Raw genomic sequence first — 24,118 nt, forward strand, 5'->3', positions numbered from 1 at the left:
AAAAATTGTGTCAATGGCAAGTGTAATTAGTTTTCAGATCATTTTATTTATTTATGCATCACTTTTAAGTCCAACTGACAATGAACGCAAGGTCCGAAATTTTCCAGTTTCACTAATCGATTTTGTTTTCAATTGTCAATTTTTTTGCACCCTGAGCCACTCCTAATTCAAGTTTTAAAGGAAAATCTGAAAGTAGTAATGGAATGCAAAAGTTTTTGGCTCGATATTTTAAAAAATCTATACAGGTAAATTAGGATTTTTCATATTTTAGCAGCCGACTCGCTCCATCATGAAGTCAAGACTGCTCATTATAGATTAAAAAGCTTAACTTACATTTCACTATAAAAAGTCCCGATGCGAAAAGAAACCTGGTCATCCAAGATCTGAACATAAACGTAAACATCTGGAAGAATATTTACTGTCATTCGTTTCATAGCTGCCTAACGTTAAAACTTAAGAAATGTGATCCAGGGGACCATGCATAGAATTTTTGAATGGAAACAGCCACTGGTAATTGTTCGATGAATATCTCGATAAAAATCAAAAGATTTAGACAAAGAACCATACTAAACTGAGTGGTCATCCAGTATAAATAATAAGACGTTGGGAAAAGAAATCACAAAAGAGAAGGTAGATATTTATTTCAATCCTGGAACAATCGATTGCGAGCTGATGTTTCTCCATTTTTCAGAGGGATCCATATTGTAACCCAATTTTGGTGTTAAAATTAAGTAGGCTGTCACTTGACCGTATTTGTAGCTTTGACAGATCTTGTCGTAGTTAAACTTTATCATTCGAGATGCTGATTATGTTGTGTTGTCAGTCGTGACAAGTTTTCACTTGAGGGAACAATTTTAGGTACTGAGGCACTGATAATAATATATGAAAAAGCACCATTATATTGACAAAATCAGAGTGTTCCAGGCATTCAAAACCTATCACATGGAGATTTTCCCAGAGAAGATTATTTCAGGAAGGTGAAGCATGTTCATAATTTTTTGTCGAGAAAAAGATTTCAATATCAGATATTTTGTTCATTCAACCGCTGAGTTTTTGGGTAAAATTTCTTCTGTACTGAACCAGAACATCTGTTCATTTTCAGTTTTGTAAAAATTTTCAGTTTTTTGAGCTGTCGTTCCTTTTCGCAAAATTTTGCTGCAACCAAAAATTAAAAACCAAAAAGTACAAAGGCTACTAGACATGCAACAAACTGAGATTCGACGAGCATATTAGCATAAACTTTAGAGAAGCCAACAGCATATCATTGGTTATCAGTAAAAATTTGTTTTCAAAACAAATCTATCAGCCCTCATAAATAATAACGGCTCCTGCCAGCGCAGATTGTTTCTTGGTATAAAATTTAGTATCCAAATAAAAAAACAGGTCATGACAGAAACAATTAAACGAAGAGCAATTAAATTAGTGAAAAGTGTAAAAAATCTAACGTAACGTTCAAGATTGAGAAAAGTCGAGTTACTAGGACTTGAATATCGACGGAAACCGTCAAAAGTGATTGGTGTATGGAAACTAATTAGTTCCAACTAAAGCCAATTCAATATTGCCGCCCGTTTTTTTAGCATTAAAGAAAGAATTGGTATATGCAATTCATGTCAACTCCAGGTTCCAAAACCACGACAAGAAATTACACAAAAATCCATTGCAGTACAAATAGTCAAGGCTTGGAATAATCTCACAAATTCTCTGATCCAAAACATTTGTTGTTGTTGTTGTTGTGGTTTTGCTACTTCCGTCGCAGAATTAATAATCAAAGTCATTAAGTTTTTAAATATTGTTCACTTATTTCTACAGCGCTGGCAATCACAGAACAGTTGCAAGGCAGATGTTCTTTTTAGAGTAATTTTTGTCAACGAAAAGTCACATCATTACTATTATTCTACTTTTCAGTTCCCAATTTCAACGTGTTTGTCCATTTTGTTTACAAGTCGACAGTTTTTGAAGAAGAACTCTCCTCAACTTTTTCGATACGTTTTGTTCGAGCATAAAGATGTCATTTTTCGTTTTGCACAAATTCTGGCAGTTCAATGCAGTTCGAATCTTTTTTCATCATCCTTGACAGAAGCATTATATTGTTTTGTTTAAGAAATATCGGCAATGACAAAATTTTCAGATGTCTCAGTTGGTTTTCATAACTGACATCTCTGAGTCCAGTGATCCATTTGACAGATTTCTTCTAGAATTTCTCAAGCTGTTTAAGATCAGTTCTTAATTGCGATATGCAAACGAAACCTTTCAACATCACTAGAGGAATTAAGGACGTGTAGAGTCCAAGTTTGATCCTTGTTTGTACACCCATTTCAACATTCCTGCAAAGTAGGTAGAGAACTTTGTAGGCTTTCAATTAACCTTTCGACGTGCACGTTCTAAGTAAAGTCGACACATGAATTCCTAGTTCTTTCCATATCCCTTAGTTCTGTAGTCGGCCATCATTTAGTTTGGAGGACATATCTTTTCCCATGAACCTATCTTTCTCGACTTTTTTCACTGCACGATCCATTTTATTGGTTCGCAACCAATTTTGAAATTCATCTTCATATACCTCCCATGTTTCTTTTACGGTTGCTAGGAGGAATTAATCTGAGAAATTGAGGGCTTCGGCAAGTGATCAACAAAGATGCAAAAGAAAAGCGGGTCCAAGAGTGATCTTTGAGTTACACCAATTGTCACTGTTAGTGTTCGTGATATTGTGTCCTCGAAGCGTACAAATAGTTTTCTTATCATTAAGTAAATGAAAAAGATCTTCAGTTAACGCCCTCCTACTGATATTCATACAAATTTCTTCAAGAGCTCGTAGTGAGTTACTTGATCCAATGGCTTAGAAAAATCTGTGTAGAACGCCACCACCTCAAATTTGGGATCTCTGTCAGGGGCGTCATGTATCTTTTTAAGGAAGGATTGGTTGGGACCGAACAATTTCTTACAAAACCATGCTGATGCACAGTCACCATGCAGCAGAAGGGGATGTTAAATTCTATTAATAAGCACTTTCCATCTATATCCAGCAGTTAAGCTGGTGTGTAGTTTTTACAGATCTGTCACTTTTCCTGTAAATCGTTGAAATTACAGCCAATTTTCAGCATTCTGAGATTTTGCGCAAACTTTTCATATTCTTGAAGACTATGGAGAGAGTCCATTTCTTCTTCGCGACTTTGATATGTCCTGAGATGACTTTGATATGTCCAGGGATGCGTGAAACTGAACAAAGTGGACGAAAATAAGGATAATTTAGACTGACAACTGATCGGTTTACTATACCTATCAACAGATTGTCAAGGCACGTCACCGACGTCACTTTTAAAGAGCTTGTCCAGAGAACAACCTAAATACCAGAAAATTAAAACATAGAATGAAAACTTTTCTTTGAAAGAGATGTAGACGAAACAATTGACATCAAGCTATCAAAAACCTGAAACATAGCAAAAGCGAAAATTTTTAGCCATGCGCCGACTGCAGAAAGACAAATGTTTTGCTGAAAAAACGGCCATGTAGATTTAATTTTATCAATTTACAGAAAATGGGTACTATTTAGTCTAAAAAGAAGTGGGTCTTTTCTGTGTGTGCCCCATCCCCGCCCCCAGTACGCGTTGCAACCCTCAGCAAACAGAGCACGTGTTATTACAAAATAAATTTGTTGTTGTTGTTGTTGTTGTGGACTTTCAGGTTGTCCTGAGGTAATTGCGCCATGTTGTTGGATTAGAGTCTTGACCACTGATCTTGGCAGAGGTGGCAATCGCATGCAACAACACACGTTTCGCTCTGAGAAGTAATTTGGACGATTTTTCATAAGCTTTATAATTCTGGTTTTTAAACCAATAGAATTCAAAAACTCCACTTCAATTCCGATAATTTTGACCATCAGGCTCATTCGGTAGAAGAACTCATGTCTGATTCTTTCATTTCTAACCTTTCTGAGATCAAAGAGTAAATTTTTCTCTCTTCTGCGTCTCGCAGATTTGGAATGGGGCAGGAGTAGAACGTCTGCTCAGGTAAACTCAAAAAAAGTAGGCTGTTCAATTGCAGCTACATAGAGAGAGGCAGTATGTTTTTTGAGCTGTCGTTCCTTTTCGCAAAATTTTGCTGCAACCAAAAATTAAAAACCAAAAAGTACATAGGCTACTAGACATGTAACAAACTGAGATTCAAAGAACATATTAGTATAAACTTTAGAGAAGCCAACAGCATATCATTGGTTATCAGTAAAAATTTGTTTTCAAAACAAATCTATCAGCCCTCATAAATAATAATGGCTCCTGCCAGCGCAGATTGTTTCTTGGTATAAAATTTAGTATCCAAATAAAAAAACAGGTCATGACAGAAAAAATTAAACGAAGAGCAATTAAATTAGTGAAAAGTGTAAAAAATCTAACGTAACGTTCAAGATTGAGAAAAGTCGAGTTACTAGGACTTGAATATCGACGGAAACCGTCAAAAGTTATTGGTGTTTGGAAACTAATTAGTTCCAACTAAAGCCAATTCAATATTGCGGCCCGTTTTTTTAGCATTAAAGAAAGAATTGGTATGTGCAATTCATATCAACTCCAGGTTCCAAAACCACGACAAGAAATTACACAAAAATCCAATGCAGTACAAATAGTCAAGGCTTGGAATAATCTCCCAAATTCTCTGATCCAAAACATTTGTTGTTGTTGTTGTGGTTTTGCTACTTCCGTCGCAGAGTTAATAATCAAAGTCATTAAGTTTTTAAATATTGTTCACTTATTTCTACAGCGCTGGCAATCACAGAACAGTTGCAAGTCCCACGTTCTTTTTAGAGTAATTTTCGTTAACGAAAAGTCACATCATTGCTATTAATCTATTTTTCAGTTCCCAATTTCAACGTGCTTGTCCATTCTCTTTACAAGTCGACAGTTTTTGAAGAAGAACTCTCCTCAACTTTTTCGATACGTTTTATTCGAGCATAAAGATGTCATTTTTCGTTTTGCACAAATTCTGGCAGTTCAATGCAGTTCGAATATTTGTTCATCATCCTTGACAGAAGCATTATATTGTTTTGTTTAAGAAATATCGGCAACGACAAAATTTTCAGATGTCTCAGTTGGTTTTCATAACTGACATCTCTGAGTCCAGTGATCCATTTGACAGATTTCTTCTAGAATTTCTCAAGCTGTTTAAGATCAGTTCTTAATTGCGATATGCAAACGAAACCTTTCAACATCACTAGAGGAATTAAGGACGTGTAGAGTCCAAGTTTGATCCTTGCTTGTACACCCATTTCAACATTCCTGCAAAGTAGGTAGAGAACTTTGTAGGCTTTCAATTAACCTTTCGACGTGCACGTTCTAAGTAAAGTCGACACATGAATTCCTAGTTCTTTCCATATCCCTTAGTTCTGTAGTCGGCCATCATTTAGTTTGGAGGACATATCTTTTCCCATGAACCTATCTTTCTCGACTTTTTTCACTGCACGATCCATTTTATTGGTTCGCAACCAATTTTGAAATTCATCTTCATATACCTCCCATGTTTCTTTTACGGTTGCTAGGAGGAATTAATCTGAGAAATTGAGGGCTTCGGCAAGTGATCAACAAAGATGCAAAAGAAAAGCGGGTCCAAGAGTGATCTTTGATTTACACCAATTGTCACTGTTAGTGTTCGTGATATTGTGTCCTCGAAGCGTACAAATAGTTTTCTTATCATTAAGTAAATGAAAAAGATCTTCAGTTAACGCCCTCCTACTGATATTCATACAAATTTCTTCAAGAGCTCGTAGTGAGTTATTTGATCGAATGGCTTAGACAAATCTGTGTAGAACGCCACCACCTCAAATTTGGGATCTCTGTCAGGGGCGTCATGTATCTTTTTAAGGAAAGATTGGTTGGGACCGACCAATTTCTTACAAAACCATGCTGATGCACAGTCACCATGCAGCAGAAGGGGATGTTAAATTCTATATATAAGCACTTTCCATCTATATCCAGCAGTTAAGCTGGTGTGTAGTTTTTACAGATCTGTCACTTTTCCTGTAAATCGTTGAAATTACAGCCAATTTTCAGCATTCTGGGATTTCGCGCAAACTTTTCATATTCTTGAAGACTATGGAGAGAGTCCAATTCTTCTTCGCGACTTTGATATGTCCTGAGATGACTTTGATATGTCCAGGGATGCGTGAAACTGAACAAAGTGGACGAAAATAAGGATAATTTAGACTGACAACTGATCGGTTTACTATACCTATCAACAGATTGTCAAGGCACGTCACCGACGTCACTTTTAAAGAGCTTGTCCAGAGAACAACCTAAATACCAGAAAATTAAAACATAGAATGAAAACTTTTCTTTGAAAGAGATGTAGACGAAACAATTGACATCAAGCTATCAAAAACCTGAAACATAGCAAAAGCGAAAATTTTTAGCCATGCGCCGACTGCAGAAAGACAAATGTTTTGCTGAAAAAACGGCCATGTAGATTTAATTTTATCAATTTACAGAAAATGGGTACTATTTAGTCTAAAAAGAAGTGGGTCTTTTCTGTGTGTGCCCCATCCCCGCCCCCAGTACGCGTTGCAACCCTCAGCAAACAGAGCACGTGTTATTACAAAATAAATTTGTTGTTGTTGTTGTTGTTGTGGACTTTCAGGTTGTCCTGAGGTAATTGCGCCATGTTGTTGGATTAGAGTCTTGACCACTGATCTTGGCAGAGGTGGCAATCGCATGCAACAACACACGTTTCGCTCTGAGAAGTAATTTGGACGATTTTTCATAAGCTTTATAATTCTGGTTTTTAAACCAATAGAATTCAAAAACTCCACTTCAATTCCGATAATTTTGACCATCAGGCTCATTCGGTAGAAGAACTCATGTCTGATTCTTTCATTTCTAACCTTTCTGAGATCAAAGAGTAAATTTTTCTCTCTTCTGCGTCTCGCAGATTTGGAATGGGGCAGGAGTAGAACGTCTGCTCAGGTAAACTCAAAAAAAGTAGGCTGTTCAATTGCAGCTACATAGAGAGAGGCAGTATGTTTTTTGAGCTGTCGTTCCTTTTCGCAAAATTTTGCTGCAACCAAAAATTAAAAACCAAAAAGTACATAGGCTACTAGACATGTAACAAACTGAGATTCAAAGAACATATTAGTATAAACTTTAGAGAAGCCAACAGCATATCATTGGTTATCAGTAAAAATTTGTTTTCAAAACAAATCTATCAGCCCTCATAAATAATAATGGCTCCTGCCAGCGCAGATTGTTTCTTGGTATAAAATTTAGTATCCAAATAAAAAAACAGGTCATGACAGAAAAAATTAAACGAAGAGCAATTAAATTAGTGAAAAGTGTAAAAAATCTAACGTAACGTTCAAGATTGAAAAAAGTCGAGTTACTAGGACTTGAATATCGACGGAAACCGTCAAAAGTGATTGGTGTTTGGAAACTAATTAGTTCCAACTAAAGCCAATTCAATATTGCGGCCCGTTTTTTTAGCATTAAAGAAAGAATTGGTATGTGCAATTCATATCAACTCCAGGTTCCAAAACCACGACAAGAAATTACACAAAAATCCAATGCAGTACAAATAGTCAAGGCTTGGAATAATCTCCCAAATTCTCTGATCCAAAACATTTGTTGTTGTTGTTGTTGTGGTTTTGCTACTTCCGTCGCAGAGTTAATAATCAAAGTCATTAGGTTTTTAAATATTGTTCACTTATTTCTACAGCGCTGGCAATCACAGAACAGTTGCAAGTCCGACGTTCTTTTTAGAGTAATTTTCGTTAACGAAAAGTCACATCATTGCTATTAATCTATTTTTCAGTTCCCAATTTCAACGTGCTTGTCCATTCTCTTTACAAGTCGACAGTTTTTGAAGAAGAACTCTCCTCAACTTTTTCGATACGTTTTATTCGAGCATAAAGATGTCAATTTTCGTTTTGCACAAATTCTGGCAGTTCAATGCAGTTCGAATCTTTGTTCATCATCCTTGACAGAAGCATTATATTGTTTTGTTTAAGAAATATCGGCAATGACAAAAATTTTCAGATGTCTCAGTTGGTTTTCAGAACTGACATCTCTGAGTCCAGTGATCCATTTGACAGATTTCTTCTAGAATTTCTCAAGCTGTTTAAGATCAGTTCTTAATTGCGATATGCAAACGAAACCTTTCAACATCACTAGAGGAATTAAGGACGTGTAGAGTCCAAGTTTGATCCTTGTTTGTACACCCATTTCAACATTCCTGCAAAGTAGGTAGAGAACTTTGTAGGCTTTCAATTAACCTTTCGACGTGCACGTTCTAAGTAAAGTCGACACATGAATTCCTAGTTCTTTCCATATCCCTTAGTTCTGTAGTCGGCCATCATTTAGTTTGGAGGACATATCTTTTCCCATGAACCTATCTTTCTCGACTTTTTTCACTGCACGATCCATTTTATTGGTTCGCAACCAATTTTGAAATTCATCTTCATATACCTCCCATGTTTCTTTTACGGTTGCTAGGAGGAATTAATCTGAGAAATTGAGGGCTTCGGCAAGTGATCAACAAAGATGCAAAAGAAAAGCGGGTCCAAGAGTGATCTTTGAGTTACACCAATTGTCACTGTTAGTGTTCGTGATATTGTGTCCTCGAAGCGTACAAAATAGTTTTCTTATCATTAAGTAAATGAAAAAGATCTTCAGTTAACGCCCTCCTACTGATATTCATACAAATTTCTTCAAGAGCTCGTAGTGAGTTACTTGATCCAATGGCTTAGAAAAATCTGTGTAGAACGCCACCACCTCAAATTTGGGATCTCTGTCAGGGGCGTCATGTATCTTTTTAAGGAAAGATTGGTTGGGACCGAACAATTTCTTACAAAACCATGCTGATGCACAGCCACCATGCAGCAGAAGGGGATGTTAAATTCTATATATAAGCACTTTCCATCTATATCCAGCAGTTAAGCTGGTGTGTAGTTTTTACAGATCTGTCACTTTTCCTGTAAATCGTTGAAATTACAGCCAATTTTCAGCATTCTGAGATTCTTCGCAAACTTTTCACATTCTTGAAAACTATGGAGGGAGATGACTTTGAATTGTCCAGGGATGCGTGAAACTGAACAAAGTGGAGGAAAATAAGGATAATTTAGACTGACAACAAATCGGTTTACTATACCTATCAACAGATTGTCAAGGCACGTGACCGACGTAACTTTTAAAGAGCTTGTCCAGAGGACAACCTAAATACCAGAAAATTAAAACAGAGAAAGAAAACTTTTCTTTGAAAGAGATGTAGACGAAACAATTGACAGCAAGCCTTCAAAAACCTGAAACATGGCAAAAACGAAAATTTTTAGCCATGCGCCGACTGCAGAAAGACAAATGTTTTGCTGAAAAAACGGCCATGTAGATTTAATTTTATCAATTTGCAGAAAATTGGTACTATTTAGACTAAAAAGAAGTGGGTCTTTTCCATGTGTGCCCCATCCCCGCCCCCAGTACGCGTTGCAACCCTCAGCAAACAGAGCACGTGTTATTACAAAATAAATTTGTTGTTGTTGTTGTTGTTTTTGTTATGGACTTTCAGGTTGTCCTGAGGTAATTTCGGCATGTTGTTGGACTAGAGTCTTGACCACTTTTCTTGGCAGAGGTGGCAATCGCATGCAACAACACACGTTTCGCTCTGAGAAGTAGTTTAAACGATTTTTCATGAGCTTTATAATTCTGGTTTTTAAACCAATGGGATTCAAAAACTTTACTTCATTTCCGATAATTTTGACCATCAGGCTCAATCGGTAGAAGAACTCATGTCTGATTCTTTCATTGCTGACCTTTCTGAGATCAAAGAGTAAATTTTTCTCTCTTCTGCGTCACGCAGATTTGGAATGGGGCAGGAGTAGAACGTCTGCTCAAGTAAACTCAAAAAGAAAAGCAGGCTGTTCAATTGCAGCTACATAGAGAGAGGCAGTATGCCCACTCGTAACAGAAGCTCCTCGTAGTTAAGTTTGTAGTTGTTCGTTATCCCCTTCATTACTATCCTTTGAAACTCCTTTAGGTTCTGCAGTGTGCAATTGGTTTTAGCACTCAATATCCTTTCAAATTCAATGATTTCGTACCGATACTGACTGCCCTTGGGTCTATTGTAGAGACTATCAACGAAGATGAAATTGTTGTTCATCTTAAATCTTTAATCTTTCAAATCGGCTGTAGCAACGATTCGTAAAGACACGTCTTGATTTTCTCGTTCACTTTGTGCGGCAGTTCTTCCCAAACAAAAAAACTTGTTGGTCTTTTTTAATCGATTTTCCAAATGCTCAGACTGTGTTAGCGAAGGACAAACAACTACACGAAGGTCGGTTACTGCGTTCGATGACTCTAGAGAAAACTTGGTATACGTCCTTTAATGACTAATTGAGAACATTTATTTGGTGCCAGTTCTATCTTGTTTTCCATCACCCCTCGTGAAACTTGTTCGCGGTTAGATTGAAACTCTGACTCAAAAATTCCGTCTGCCAAGAAATTGAAACCATCCGCAACCCAAACAAGATTGCCGAAATTGACGACAACTGGAAGATCATTCACGAAAATGCAGAGCAGTAGCGGCCCCAAGAGAGAACTTAGGGGAAATTCACTGGTAATGTCCAATGTCCTTTAGGAGACATTGTCCACTGTCACGAACTTCATGCATTCATCAAAGTAACTCGCCAGCACTTCTAACAGACAACCTCCAACTCAAACATCAGCTATTTTCTTTATCAGCTCTAAATGAGGAGCCTTATCGAAGGCTTCTGAGAAATTGGCGTAGACAGCCACAATTTGTTCATTTGAGTTGTCATCTATTGCTTGATTGAGTTTCTGCAAAAAACCAACCATGTTGGTTGCGACAGCTCTCTCTTTCACAAAACCACAAAATCATGATTACCGTTGACAAGTTGTTACAAAAATGATTCATCAGTGGCTCGTGAAAGCATTTCTCGATCACTTTGCTGGCTATAATAGCAACACAGATCTGTAATTGTCGACTTCGGTTCTATGTCCCTTTTTGAAAATCGGTGAAGCTGACGCAAATTTTCACTGGTTTTGTATCTTTTATCGTATTTCGACATCCAATGAGATGCGGGAGCAGGTCGAAAATTTAATTCTTGCTGAAATAGACTGGAATCCAGCAGATCAATAAATCGGCTTTATTCTCTTCTGTTGCCCAACAAATTGTGCCAGTTTTTGGACGAAAAGTTGAGGTCTTAGAACGGGATAGAAGCGTCCCTTTTATTGGGTATTGCACTCAATATCCTCTCAATGTCAATGATTTTGTACCGATACTGACTGCCTTTGGTTCGATTGTAGAGACTATCATTGAAGATGAATTTGTTGTTCATCTTCAATCTTTAATCTTACAAATCGGCTGTAGCAACGATTCGTAGACACACATCTTGATTTTCTCGTTCACTTTGTTTGGCAGTTCTTCTCAAATAAAAAATAACTTGTTGGTCTTTTTAATCCATTTCCGAAATGCTCAGGCCGTGTTAGCGAAGGATTAACAACTACATGAAGGTCGGCTACCGCAATTGATGACCCTAGAGGGCCTCCAGCAAGTTGAAAACTTGGTATACGTCCTTCAATGACTAATTGAGAACACTTATTTGGTGCTAGTTCCCTTTTGTTTTCTATCAACCCTCGTGCAACTTGTTCGAGGTTAGATTGAATCTCTGACTCCAGATTTCCGTTTGCCAAGAAATTGAAATCATCCGCAACCCGAAAAAAATTGCCGAAATTGACGACAACTGGAAGATCATTCACGAAAATGCAGAACAGTGGCGCCCCAAGAGAGAACTTAGGGGAAAACCACTGCTAATATCCAATGTCCTTGAGGACACATTGTCCACTGTCACGAACTTCATGCGTTCATCAAGCTACCTCGCCAGCACTTCTAACAGACAACCTCCCACTCAAACATCAGCTACTTTCTTTATCAGCTCAAAATGAGGAGCCTTATCGAAGACTTCTGAGAAATTGGCGTAGACAGCCACAATTTGTTCATTTGAGTTGTCATCTATTGCTTGATTGAGTTTCTGCAAAAAGCCAACCATGTTGGTTGCGGCAGATCTCTCTTTCACAAAACCACAAAACCATGATGACCGTTGACAAGTTGTTACAAAAATGATTCATCAGTGGCTCGTGAAAGCATTTCTCGATCAATTTGCTGGCTATAATAACAACACAGATCTGTAATTGTCGACTTGGCTTCTATGTCCCTTCTTGAAAATCGGTGAAGCTGACGCAAATTTTCACTGGTTTGGTATCTTCTATCGTATTTCGACATCCAATGAGATGCGGGAGCAGGTCGAAACTTTAATTCTTGCTGAAATAAATTGGAATCCAGCAGATCAATAAATCGGCTTTATTCTCTTCTGTTGCCAAACAAATTTTGCCAGTTTTTGGACGAAAAGTTGAGGTCTTAGCACGGGATAGAAGCGTCCCTTTTATTGGGTATTGCACTCAATATCCTCTCAATGTCAATGATTTTGTACCGATACTGACTGCCTTTGGTTCGATTGTAGAGACTATCATTGAAGATGAATTTGTTGTTCATCTTCAATCTTTAATCTTACAAATCGGCTGTAGCAACGATTCGTACACACACATCTTGATTTTCTCGTTCACTTTGTTTGGCAGTTCTTCTCAAATAAAAAATAACTTGTTGGTCTTTTTAATCCATTTCCGAAATGCTCAGGCCGTGTTAGCGAAGGATTAACAACTACATGAAGGTCGGCTACCGCAATTGATGACCCTAGAGGGCCTCCAGCAAGTTGAAAACTTGGTATACGTCCTTCAATGGCTAATTGAGAACACTTATTTTGTGCCAGTTCCCTTTTGTTTTCTATCAACCCTCGTGCAACTTGTTCGAGGTTAAATTGAATCTTTGACTCAAGATTTCCGTTTGCCAAGAAATTGAAATCATCCGCAACCCGAAAAGGATTGCCGAAATTGACGACAACTGGAAGATCATTCACAAAAATGCAGAACAATGGCGGCCCCAAGAGCGAACTTAGGGGAAAACCACTGGTAATATCAAATGTCCTTGCGGAGACATTGTCCACTGTCACGAACTTCATGCGTTCGTCAAGCTAACTCGCCAGCACTTCTAACAGACAACCTCCAACTCAAAAATTAGCTACTTTCTTTATCAGCTCAAAATGAGGAGCCTTATTGAAGACTTCTGAGAAATTGGCGTAGACAGCCACAATTTGTTCTTTTGAGTTGTCATCTATTGCTTGATTGGGTTTCTGCAAAAAACCAACCATGTTGGTTGCGACAGATCTCTTTTTCACAAAACCATGTTGACCGTTGACAAGTTGTTACAAACACGATTCATCAGTAGCTCGTAAAACCATTTGTTGATCACTTTGCTGGCTATAATAGCGACAGAGATCGGTAATTGTTGACTTGGCTCTTATGTCTTTTCTTGAAAATTGGTGAGACTAACGCAACTTTCCACTGGTTTAGTGTCTTTTGTAACCTCTTGATGCTCTTGAAAACTCTTTGGAGAGTTTTGATCATTTGAGCCGTTGTTTGCTTGTAAACGATTGGTTGTAAACCATCTGACCCACGAGTCTTTGTAATGTCAAATAAGAGAAGGATCTGTAATTTTCTATACGAAACGGAGAAATTTGTCAAAACAGGATTCTTGCAATTTATTTCCTTAATGTTGATCTCTTTTTTCGGAGGAAACATTAAAAGGAAAAACTGATGCAAAAGATCGGCTTTATGTTGGCTATCATGTTCTTTCAGGCCAAGTGATTTCTTCAAGTAAAGTTGAAGAATTATTCAAAGATTTCAAGTGTTTGAAGACAGCATCGGTGTTTCTGTTGCTCATCAGCGCTTTTTGATACGCCTTTCGATCCTTTTTACATTCTTCTGCGACACTGTTCTCTAACTGTGTCACTTTCAGCTTCCGATAGCGAGTCGGTTTCTATGCCGTGATGTCCTTTTACGTCTTCAACCGTTTCAAGGGGTTTGAAGTTGATGATGTTATCCAGTGACACAAAATTTGACGTTGTCTGGATCTAAGCAGGACATGCTCAACAGTTAATTGATCCACGTGGTCGTTGAACTCAGGGCAAAAATTGTTTATGTTTGAGAAACAGACGAGGTTAACGCACGATCGATTCATAGTGTTTCGCACCCCTGCGTAGTTCACAGAGCCGAACCTCTTGGAATTTTGGAGGAGAGTCTTAGATACCCCAATAGAACAATGGACTGACAAGTTTCAGGTACGTGTTTTTGTTGTATGAGTCGTCTATAGACATAGCGGACAACCAAAAGACATTCTGCTGCGCCTCTGGCTAGCACGAGAACTTCATATTCATTGTTCATTGTTCAAAACAACGTCTTAGATTGCAACAACTTTTATTGAAATTTCTCAGTCGTCGCTATTGCTCAATTTTCGGGCTGAACTCAAGAGAGTTCAAGACTTCTATCAACTTCTCGTTCGTTGGCACAAGTTTCACTCCTTTACATTTCTGGACCCTGGAGAATCCCTTGCACTCTAAAGCTTGACTGAAAGCAGCGATCAACGGACTTGCTTGACTTTCCCTTGCCTTCACCTGGCTTCTCACGTGATGATAACGTGGCATATTTCGCAGCAACATCCGCGTAGTTTATTTCAGTTTTCTGCAATGCCTCGTTTACAGAGACCTGAATTGGGTCTTCAACTACTTGAGTCAGTTTTTGCTCAATCATCAACTTTTTGACGAGCTCGAGGCTTTTAACTGATTCTTCTATTTGCTTTGCTATATCAGACTCTAGTTGTCGCTGCCGTTTGCCGGTCTCTACACACTTTTTGCAGAAGAGTAACACGTTTGCCCCAAGCTCTTTTACGCCATTTATTGCTACACTAGACGAACCTGTACAGATTGCTTCCAAATGCAAATCACAAATGCAACTCACACAGTGATAGTTGGTTCATTGTCGTTGATTTTCTTCGTAAACGTACGACACGAGCGCTACAGTTTCTCAATAACTGCGTGCACCTATAACCAATACTTTAAAGGTCATCAATGCACGATCACAAACTGAGAAAACTTAATCAGTGGTCAAGACTCTATTCAGAAGCCGGCGCTTGGTGTTTCAATGTCTTTTGCCTTCTTTCAGAAAGTCGGTTCTTCTGTTCCGTCAAAGAAAGCTGACTGGCTAAATTCTTGTTGACAATGGAGATTTGAGTGCCAATTGACGGACCACACGAAATTGCTGTAACAGCTCAACGTCCGTGATCTAACCTTCGTCTAGTTGAGTAGGGTAGTGACTGAGTGGGTCGATTCAAAGAACTTACAGCAAAAAAATAATTTTGGGTCTTTCCCATTATATCCCCCCATAAAATTATAGCCCCCATCCCACATTATGGTATAATTACCATAATTGAAGGGCTATAGCTTATCTGACCACTAAGCTGGGTGGGCTATAATGAGACAGATCCATAATTTTCATAATCAGATGGCCGCAACTGCTGCCCCAGTATAGCAACTTTAATCTGAAACTATTTACATAAATCATTGTAAAAATTTTGCACGTGCCTCAGGGGTTCCAAATTTTTTAATCACGAAGCTGGGGGAACACAAACGGAAAAGATCCATGGAATTTCATGTGTAATAATCGTTCGTTCTGACACATGTCTTTGAGTTTTCAGTTTTTGTTTCATAGCTTCATGGTAACTTGTATTCAAGGTTAATGGCAACGCGCTCTCTGACGGAAGTTTTTATCTTAATGCGAAATAATGCAATTCAACACCGACAGTTTTTTGCGAAAACAGTTGATGAGTCTTCAATATCAGATAGAACAGCTTTAGTTGCCGACGATGAGCGGACGCTTGGCTCTCGTGCTCCTAATGGAACACCACCTGAGTGGTCTGATACAGTTGAAGATGTACAGTACAACGTTTCAAAAATACAGCAGCGTTTAAAGGTAAATTCCTTATTTTATGGATAGTATAATTATTGAAGCTCACGGATTTCGTTTATTTTTACGAATTTTGGCAAGATCTGCTGTATTTTCAATTGGGTGAATGGGTTAGCAATAGTAAATTTTCTATTTTGAAGCTTTTAGGCCTTTGGTGGAAAACAGTGACAATACCTCCTCGCATATATTCAAGGTATGTCATTGTTTTTTTTGTTGAAATGAATGTTACCACGCGATTCTTGTCGCCATCGAGAGCAGAGCCGCAGGCGAAGCAGAGTTGTGGAATAACTTTGAGAGGGCAATAGCAACCGTGTGCTAATCGTTGCATAATTTAAGCCATACAGCAAGTGATTAGACTATCGTTTTCCGCCACCCTTGGCTGTGCCCTAAAGTCTCGACTACACTACTTGGGCGTAATCCAGAAGTCTCAACTACTACTACTAATGTAAGAAGGAAAAACGCCTTAATTTGAATAAATGTAGATTATATACAAGCGGTTAAATATTTATCCAAACGGCGCGTATCTATAATTTCAACATAAACATTAAAACGGATTACTGGGCTCTGTCAACTTTTTACTCGCCAAAAAAAACTTGAATGCTCGAATTCCGGTGAACTCAGACTACTGTCGACAAAATATCTTTTAAACGCTCTTGCAGTTTTATTGTTTTAATGCTTAATATTCGAAGGAATTAGGTGGATTGTTCCATTTCTTAGCTGTTGCATAGAAAAAAAATTGTTGCGATAATTTGTCAACCGATGGTTCTGGAAGATGATTTTCTGGGTTCGACAATGCATGTGGTAATTTGCGCTGGGAACTTTCAAGTTACCTTTAAATGCTAGATTCTGATTGGCGATGTAATTGTAAAAATACCAAATTGAGCGTATGTAAAGTCAAAATGAAGCAATTTCTGTAACTTATCACAATGCGAATTGATAAAATGCTATTCGTTAACCGCGGTCACAAAATAAGCATAATTTTTTTCACTACTGTTCGCGGATAATTTAAAGACTGATTTTGATCATTTACAAAATCTTCATAAGAAGCACGGTGCTAGAACAATAGATCGAAAGATCGAAAGCAAAAACTGGGACAATAGATCGAAAATTAAATTATTGAAGTTGCGTATTGGCCAATCAGATTTGAGCGCTCATTTATTATACAGCATATAACATGTTCTGTAGTGATATTTTGTTCGGTTGTATTAGTTTCATATCAAGTCCCCTGGGCCGCTAAGGCATGGCCATAATGTGGTAATCATATTGCAGTTTGCAAACAATGCTTAATTTCAACCAATAAAAATGGATATTAATTTTCGAGCTATTGTCCCAATTTTTCTGTTTTCGATCTGTTGTCCTTTCGATCTATTGTCCGGTCACCAAGAAGCAGATCAATTTATTGCATTAAGCAATTATATTAGTCCTGTTGGTCTTTTTCATGTGATTTTTCGCTTGACCGATTTTTCGTCTGACCCATTTGACTTTTCGTCCTCAAAAATGGGATAAACAGGTAGCGTCCAGAGGACATTAAGTTTTCTTAGTACCTTTCAGCTCATGAGTCTTCAAGGTAGAGCCACAAAGATCTGACACCCAAGTCATCTCGACCTTTGTTCCAAGTATGTGATTCACAGAAACCGTTCTGGAGACTTATATTTATGGTGTTAAGGGCGGTTCTTAGAGGTTGACCTGCCCCCCCACAACCACCCCCCCCCCCCAACCTCACATCAGCCCCCCTCACTAAACCGCCGTTTGGAGTTGTTCTGAAAATGACGCTTTCTCTGGTGAAGTTTCTATTTTAACGAGTTGTGCGCTTTGGTTTATGTACTAGCTTAAGAAGGTATTCAAACATAATAAATTTTGTGTTGCACACGATAGAGCGACAAAGATCTGACACCCAAGCCATCTCGACCTTTGTTCCAATCAATTTTATTTAGATTCTACTGTTGCCTCTTTCACAACTAACATACCAAAAGAAACCCCTTTTTCATTTACAGATGACTCCAACGGACGCCACACTCCAAAGGCCCGGCATTCGTAGTCCTACCACTTCTACAGAATTTACAGCAAATTTCACTTACACAAATCGCTCTACTCAGAGAAGAATTTCCTCTATATAAAATATTGAAAGAATGGCAAATAGAACGTGAAATTAGTTACCTAAGAAAAGTGTATTGTTTTTAATTGCTCTCAAGCAAAGTTTGTAGCAATTATATTAATCCTGCGTATTTTTGCGTGATTGATTTTTGTCTAACGCATTCAACTTTCCATCTTGAAAAACGGGATGAACAGGTTAAACGCTGAGGGCATTAAGTTGCTGAGCAGCTCTTTTAGAATTCGGTTAGTCTCTAAGTGGACACTTCGCCGAAGCTGCTAAGAAGACAGTCATGCTGCAAAGTTGGTTTGGACCCCAATCCAACCCATCCCCCGCTCCAACCCCCCTAAATTGCCCTTTTCTGCTAGCCTCCCTAAGCCCAAGCTGACCACTACCAAAGACAGCCGGTCGTCAAAGCTATTCGCTCGACGACGTTAATCGGTTGTTTTCTTAACGAGTTCTCGTTTTCATTGCTCTTTAATAGCCGCCCTCATCTTCTCAGCCGGCTATTATAGCGCTCCTATTTTGTTTTTTTTTACAATTCAAAGAATTTGAATTGTATTGGGGCGCTGTCTTTTTTACGACTCGAAGAGGAGTATTGGAGAAGTCCTTTTTTTAAATCAATTTTATTGGAGTGGTTTTTGAAGCGGGAAATGAAACGCGTGAAAAATTTTGGAGTGATTTTGGTGCTGAACAAAAGTGAAGAGTGGAGCGGAAAGAGAGTGGTTTTTGTTCATACCGCTGTCTTTGAGAGAGCGAGAAATTGATGTGTGAAAAAATTTTCTCTAAGCGAGCGAAATTTTTTTGTTCACGTGCGGCATTTTAAAGCAGTTTTTTTCCATTTATTTTGGTTAAGAGGTTTGGTTATGATTTTGTTTTAATTTCAGGCTGGTTTTGGTAGTGCTTTGAAGGTTTTTGGAAATTCGTGTGAATTTTATGATTATTCGGAGGTTTTTTTATGTATTTGGCTGATTTTCGGGCTAATTTTCGTTTTTTTGACGATTATTTTGTTTTACTGGCTCAAATGGGTATTGAAGAAACCCTTCTACTTGAGCAAATTTATGATAACAATTGGTTCTAGTTTTATGGGTAAGAATCTTTTTTTTGTTGAAAAATATGACAAAAAAAAATGGCGAAAATTGGAACTATTTTTCGTAATTTCTTGCCGTTTTTCGTTTTTTCTGTTTTTAGATAATTTTCTTAGCCTATTATGACGTGCCTATTGTTTTGTGAGCATCTGGATACCCTATTGGCTGATGGTAATTTTTCTTTGGATTTATATGCTTTTGAAATTTTAAAGAATTTGATAACTTTTTCCAGTTTTTCAGTGAAAGTTGTTTTTAAGAGCTTTCTTTTCATAATTTAGCCTAAAGTATTTTTTTTTCAAAATTCACCTCAGTGGAATAAGTAAGTACTAGTTGTTTTCGTGAAGTTATTTTGGCAGAGATAGTTTTTTCGGGATCTCAATTTATAACAAAATTTGATCAGATTTTTTATCATATTTTAACAGATTTGATTTTGTTTTTACTTTTTTGTTTCATGACTTTGTTTCAAGATAATCATAAATTAGTGAAGGCACGTTTTGTTTGATGAGTAGTTGGATGGCGTTTAAATAAATTTTCACTTCGAGTCATTTCCGGAATTCTTCCGGCTATGTTTTTTAAGATCTGTTCACACATTTTCATGATTTTTGAAGTCAAATTGGAGTAGTGATTTTGGTCACGCCGAAACAGGAAGTGGAGCGAACAAGCGAGTGGTTTTGCGGGGTGAAAATTTTTTGCTCTAAATTTAAAGTAGAGTGAGAAAACGGGGTTTGAACAAAAATTCGCTTTCTCGCTAGTGGTTTTTTGTTCACATGCGGCAATTTCACTTTGATTTTTACTGTTTTTTCGATTTTTTGGATCGGATTTTTTTTCTAAATGGTTTTCCCAATCCATTCATAGACCGTTCTTTGTCTAGTTTTGTGTTTGGTCAGTGAAAATTCATTGAATTGTATGCCAGGACTTGTCGTGCTATGTTTTTTTACTTCGTCGAACTTTTTTTCGCTTTACCCATTTTGCCTCTTTTTCGACATTTTGCGTGAAATCTTTTTGACTTCTCTAGGCTAGTTTCACTCTTCTGTCACTCTACTCAAAGTCCTTTTAAACAGCAGCTGCTTAGCAAAGCAATTCAAAATGAAAAGAGTCAGTATTAAAAAATCAAAGTCAGAAATAGAAACAGGATAAACCCATAAAGCCCATTTTTAGATGCCCGGTACTTGAACTTTGTTCTCATAAGTTTTAGTTACTATCTATAAAGCTTATTTGTATTAATACTAGACCCTGTCGCCTCTCTCTGAGAGACAGGAGTATGTTCAATTACGAAATGACATTAAAATATATTGCACTTAAAAATGTTTATATACAAAAATCAATTTTTGTTGATATTTTCTTTTCTTTCAATCCCAATAGAGTTATGGGAATCAACGGCGGCTATTTTCCGGCAATCTGCTGGGTATGTTTAAAAATCTGAAGAATGTGATGGCAGAGCTATTTGACGCTTTACAACATTGCTTAATATGTTCGACAAAAACTTTATGGGTTAATCGTTTTTCTTCTGACTGTTGTAAAATATTGTTTTCGCACTTGACTTGTGTATGTTAGTTTCTGAAGCTGAGGATGATTCCATATAACTGTCTGGCAAACCATTATTTGATTTGTGAAATGTACTTTATTTTCAAATTAATTCTTTCGTTGCTTTAGTTGTTTTATGGGTTCCATTGCACGTTGGCTCACATGCATATATCTTCCATTAGGCACGGATTTTGATGCAGCCTACTCCCCATTTTTTGTTTAATTTTTCAAACTTTTAAATCTTTAATCTTTGCAAAGGACATTTTTGGGGCACATTTTCTACATGCCTTGAGTTTGGTTGTTTTGGGAACCATTTTTATACATGGTTTGTAATTTTTAATGGACTTTTTGTTAATTTAGTTTCTCTAGAAATGCCTTTCTGATTACATTTCAATAGCTGCTTCATTTCAGAACGTTTTTGATATTTTGTAGATCCATTTATAGAGGAAAGTGATCTTTGTGTGCTTCAAAGGCGCGTTATAAATCAATTTAGGCAGAACTGCCCTGAAAACTTTTCTTGAGACAAACGGAACTAGGAACAGTGCCACAATCACATGAGCCCTCTTTTTAAAATTATTGATTGTTGACAGGAATTGCAGTCCATGCATGACAAACACATCAACAGGCCAAGTTTAGATGACGATTTTTCCTCGGATCATGGGATCGAGGCCTTGACCCAAGAAATAACCCAAATGTTTCTACATTGTCAAAAGTGCATTCAAACCATCAATAGATGTGCTACCGATGTCAAGTTCAACTTTCAAGATCGCAAGCTGGCCAAAAACGTGGTGTCATCATTAGCTTCAAGTTTGCAAACACTCTCTACACAATTCAAACAAGCACAATCTGATTATTTGAAGAAGTTAAAGTCAAGAGAGGAGAGATCAAGGTTCTTCGCCTTTGAGCCGTTGGATAGTAATGCCGATGATAGATACTCTTCATATGACCAAGGTTTTTCTGATGCTCAAATGCAAGCTTTGATGGATAACACAGACATGGTTGAAGAAAGAGAACGCGAGATCTCTAACATAGTGCAATCTATTACAGAACTGAACAGTATTTTCAGGGATTTGGCTCAAATGATAGTTGACCAAGGAACGGTGCTTGACAGAATTGATTATAACGTTGAGCATGCTTCATTTCGTACTGAACAGGGATTGAAACAACTCCAGAAAGCGGAGACTTATCAAAAGAAAAATAGGAAAATGATGTGCATTATTGTTTTGGGTATTATAGCTTCAGTTATGTTTGTACTTCTAATGGCAACTAAATTTTAAATATTTTGAATTCCTATTTGTGGACATATCTATTTAAGGATGTATAAATTAAAGCTTAATTTGCATTTGTCGTTGTATATAATTGGCTTTGATAATTGACTCTATGTTCAAATAAGGTTTAATCTGAACAGAAAGAAGTTTTTGGTACAGAAGTTGCTAAGCTTCGTATAGTACAAATATGTTTTAAGAACGTGAGTGATGTTGTAATGCTTATAGGACGTTGTGAGAACACGTGGATGAATAAAGGAAAATTTATGACCTATTGCTTCGAAAATTTGTCGCTGAATAAATTCCGTTCTTTTTGCTCTGAGTGATCTGGCAAATATTTAGGTGAATAACTGTATGGTTATAAATTGGTTTCAAAAAAAGTTTTTAGCAATTGTATTGGTCCTCATTTTCTTTTTCGTACTACTGATTTGTCTGATAGTTTTTTTTTCGTCTGGACTTTTGATCTGGCATTAAGCCGCTGAGCAAATCTCTTAGAGCCTTACTAGTCTAAGTATGCGATTTGCCTAAATTCATGGTTTGAAGGGTTGTTTTTCAGAGTTTGACACCCTCCTTCACCCTCCCGCTCTACCCTCCTTCAATTAAGTTTAATCAAGACTCCCTAAGCCGCAGCCTGATATTGACGAAGCGAATCGCTCGCAAGTCGTTTGAGATTAATAAGCTCGACATTAGTCGATTAATTACTATCGAATGAGAAGCAATTATTGTAAACGTGTGCCTTTGCGACGACTCGAAGAGGAGTATTGGTATTCTGACGGTTTTTTACGACCCGAAAAAGAGTAATGGTATTCTACAGGTTTTTTAGCCGGAGCAAGTTTGTTCATGACTTGAATTTTGACTTCTTTCGTTTCAAGCATTTACCTGTTTTTGATTTTTGACTTCTGATTTTGAACCTTGGGCTTCAAGAGTAGCTCAATTGGTAATGTATAGTAATTAGGAACTGCCGATCATATTCAAGGTAACAGGCCATTTTCAGGTTTTTTGATCCTATATATGTCACCCCGACGTATCTAAACTACAGACCCCACACCTCCTCATATACCTACCTCCCCCACATAACTACCTCTCCCCCACCTACGTACCTGCCCCCCCCCCTGCTCCACTATCCCATCTACCCCCAACCCCAACTACCTACACCACACCTACCCCCTCCACCGAATATAATGCACGACGCTTCGAGTTGTTTTTGGTCTTCTACCGGCTTTGAATTTTTAGCTGACGCAAGTTTGCTCATGACTTGTACGTCTGACTTGTTTTCGAACATTGACTTCTGCTTTAGAACTTTGACTACTGTTATCGAATAATGAACTTTAACTGTACCTTAGTTACTAATGCAGTGATTAGATACTGCTGGTTATGTTCAGGGTCGACAGGTCATTTTGAGAAATTTTCTTCCCATAAGTTTTCTGTCCCATTTACTGAACCCGACCCCTAACTACACCCCGGAACAAACTTACCCCTCCCATCTACCTATCCTCCTCCCCCACAAACTTACTCCGGCCCCCACCTACTTTTGCACCAACTACCTACCCCCTGTTCCACCCGCACCTACCCTCCCCGTATTTACCTGCCCCCTCCTAACAAAGCTACCATCATCTTATCTACCTCCATAATTCCCCATCACCACCAACCCACAGCCTCAAACGAAAAATTGTGCGCTTTTTTCAAAACACTATCGGTTTATTACGCATTTTTTTGTTTCCGATTTCGGTAGTAAAACTGCTTTCTTTTTGATATTTCTTATTTAGAGAATATTCGAGTATTCTACCGGTTATGTTTTTTTAGCTGGCGCAAGTTCGTTCATGACTTGAACTTTTGATTTTTTTTGTGTTTTCGAACGTTGAATTCTGTATTAGAACGATTACTTTTGTTTTCGAACGTTTGACTCCAACAAAAGATCAGCTACTAATACACAAAATGGGAACTGCTTGTAGTAGTCTCTTCTCCCTATTCAAACTACTGTAACCACCCACCTACCCAGACCCCTAAACTAAAAGCTGTCTTCATTTTTTATAACCATGTCTAGTTTCATTAGGCTATTAATTTCTTCGTTATTTCTTTCTTTCGTTTTTTCTTACTTTAGATAAGGTTAGTTGATTAATTATATTGCACGACTCTTCGAGTCGCTTCCGGTATTCTACCTTCTATGTTTTTTAGCTGACGCAAGTTTGTTCATGACTTGAGCCTTTGGCTTTTGTTTTAGAACATTGACTTTTGTTTTCGAACATTGGACTTCAA

The 24,118-nt window shown here is 37.7% G+C and overlaps 1 protein-coding gene across 1 annotated transcript in view; it reads left to right on the forward strand.

Annotated features, from left to right (window-relative positions):
- LOC142337615 (syntaxin-16-like) overlaps positions 1–21,989 on the forward strand; it is a 56,156-nt gene extending 34,167 nt beyond the window's left edge. Inside the window, exons 2-3 of the mRNA XM_075386969.1 lie at positions 15,660–15,899; positions 21,188–21,989. Of these exons, the coding sequence (XP_075243084.1) occupies positions 15,666–15,899; positions 21,188–21,874 (921 nt within the window). The 5' untranslated portion in view covers positions 15,660–15,665 and the 3' untranslated portion in view covers positions 21,875–21,989. The remainder of the gene's footprint in view (positions 1–15,659; positions 15,900–21,187) is intronic.
- The last annotated feature ends 2,129 nt before the right edge of the window (positions 21,990–24,118 follow it).

The sequence above is a fragment of the Convolutriloba macropyga genome, chromosome 4, assembly GCF_964194025.1.
Source record: "Convolutriloba macropyga chromosome 4, txConMacr16.3, whole genome shotgun sequence".
Classification (NCBI taxonomy): domain Eukaryota; kingdom Metazoa; phylum Xenacoelomorpha; order Acoela; family Convolutidae; genus Convolutriloba; species Convolutriloba macropyga.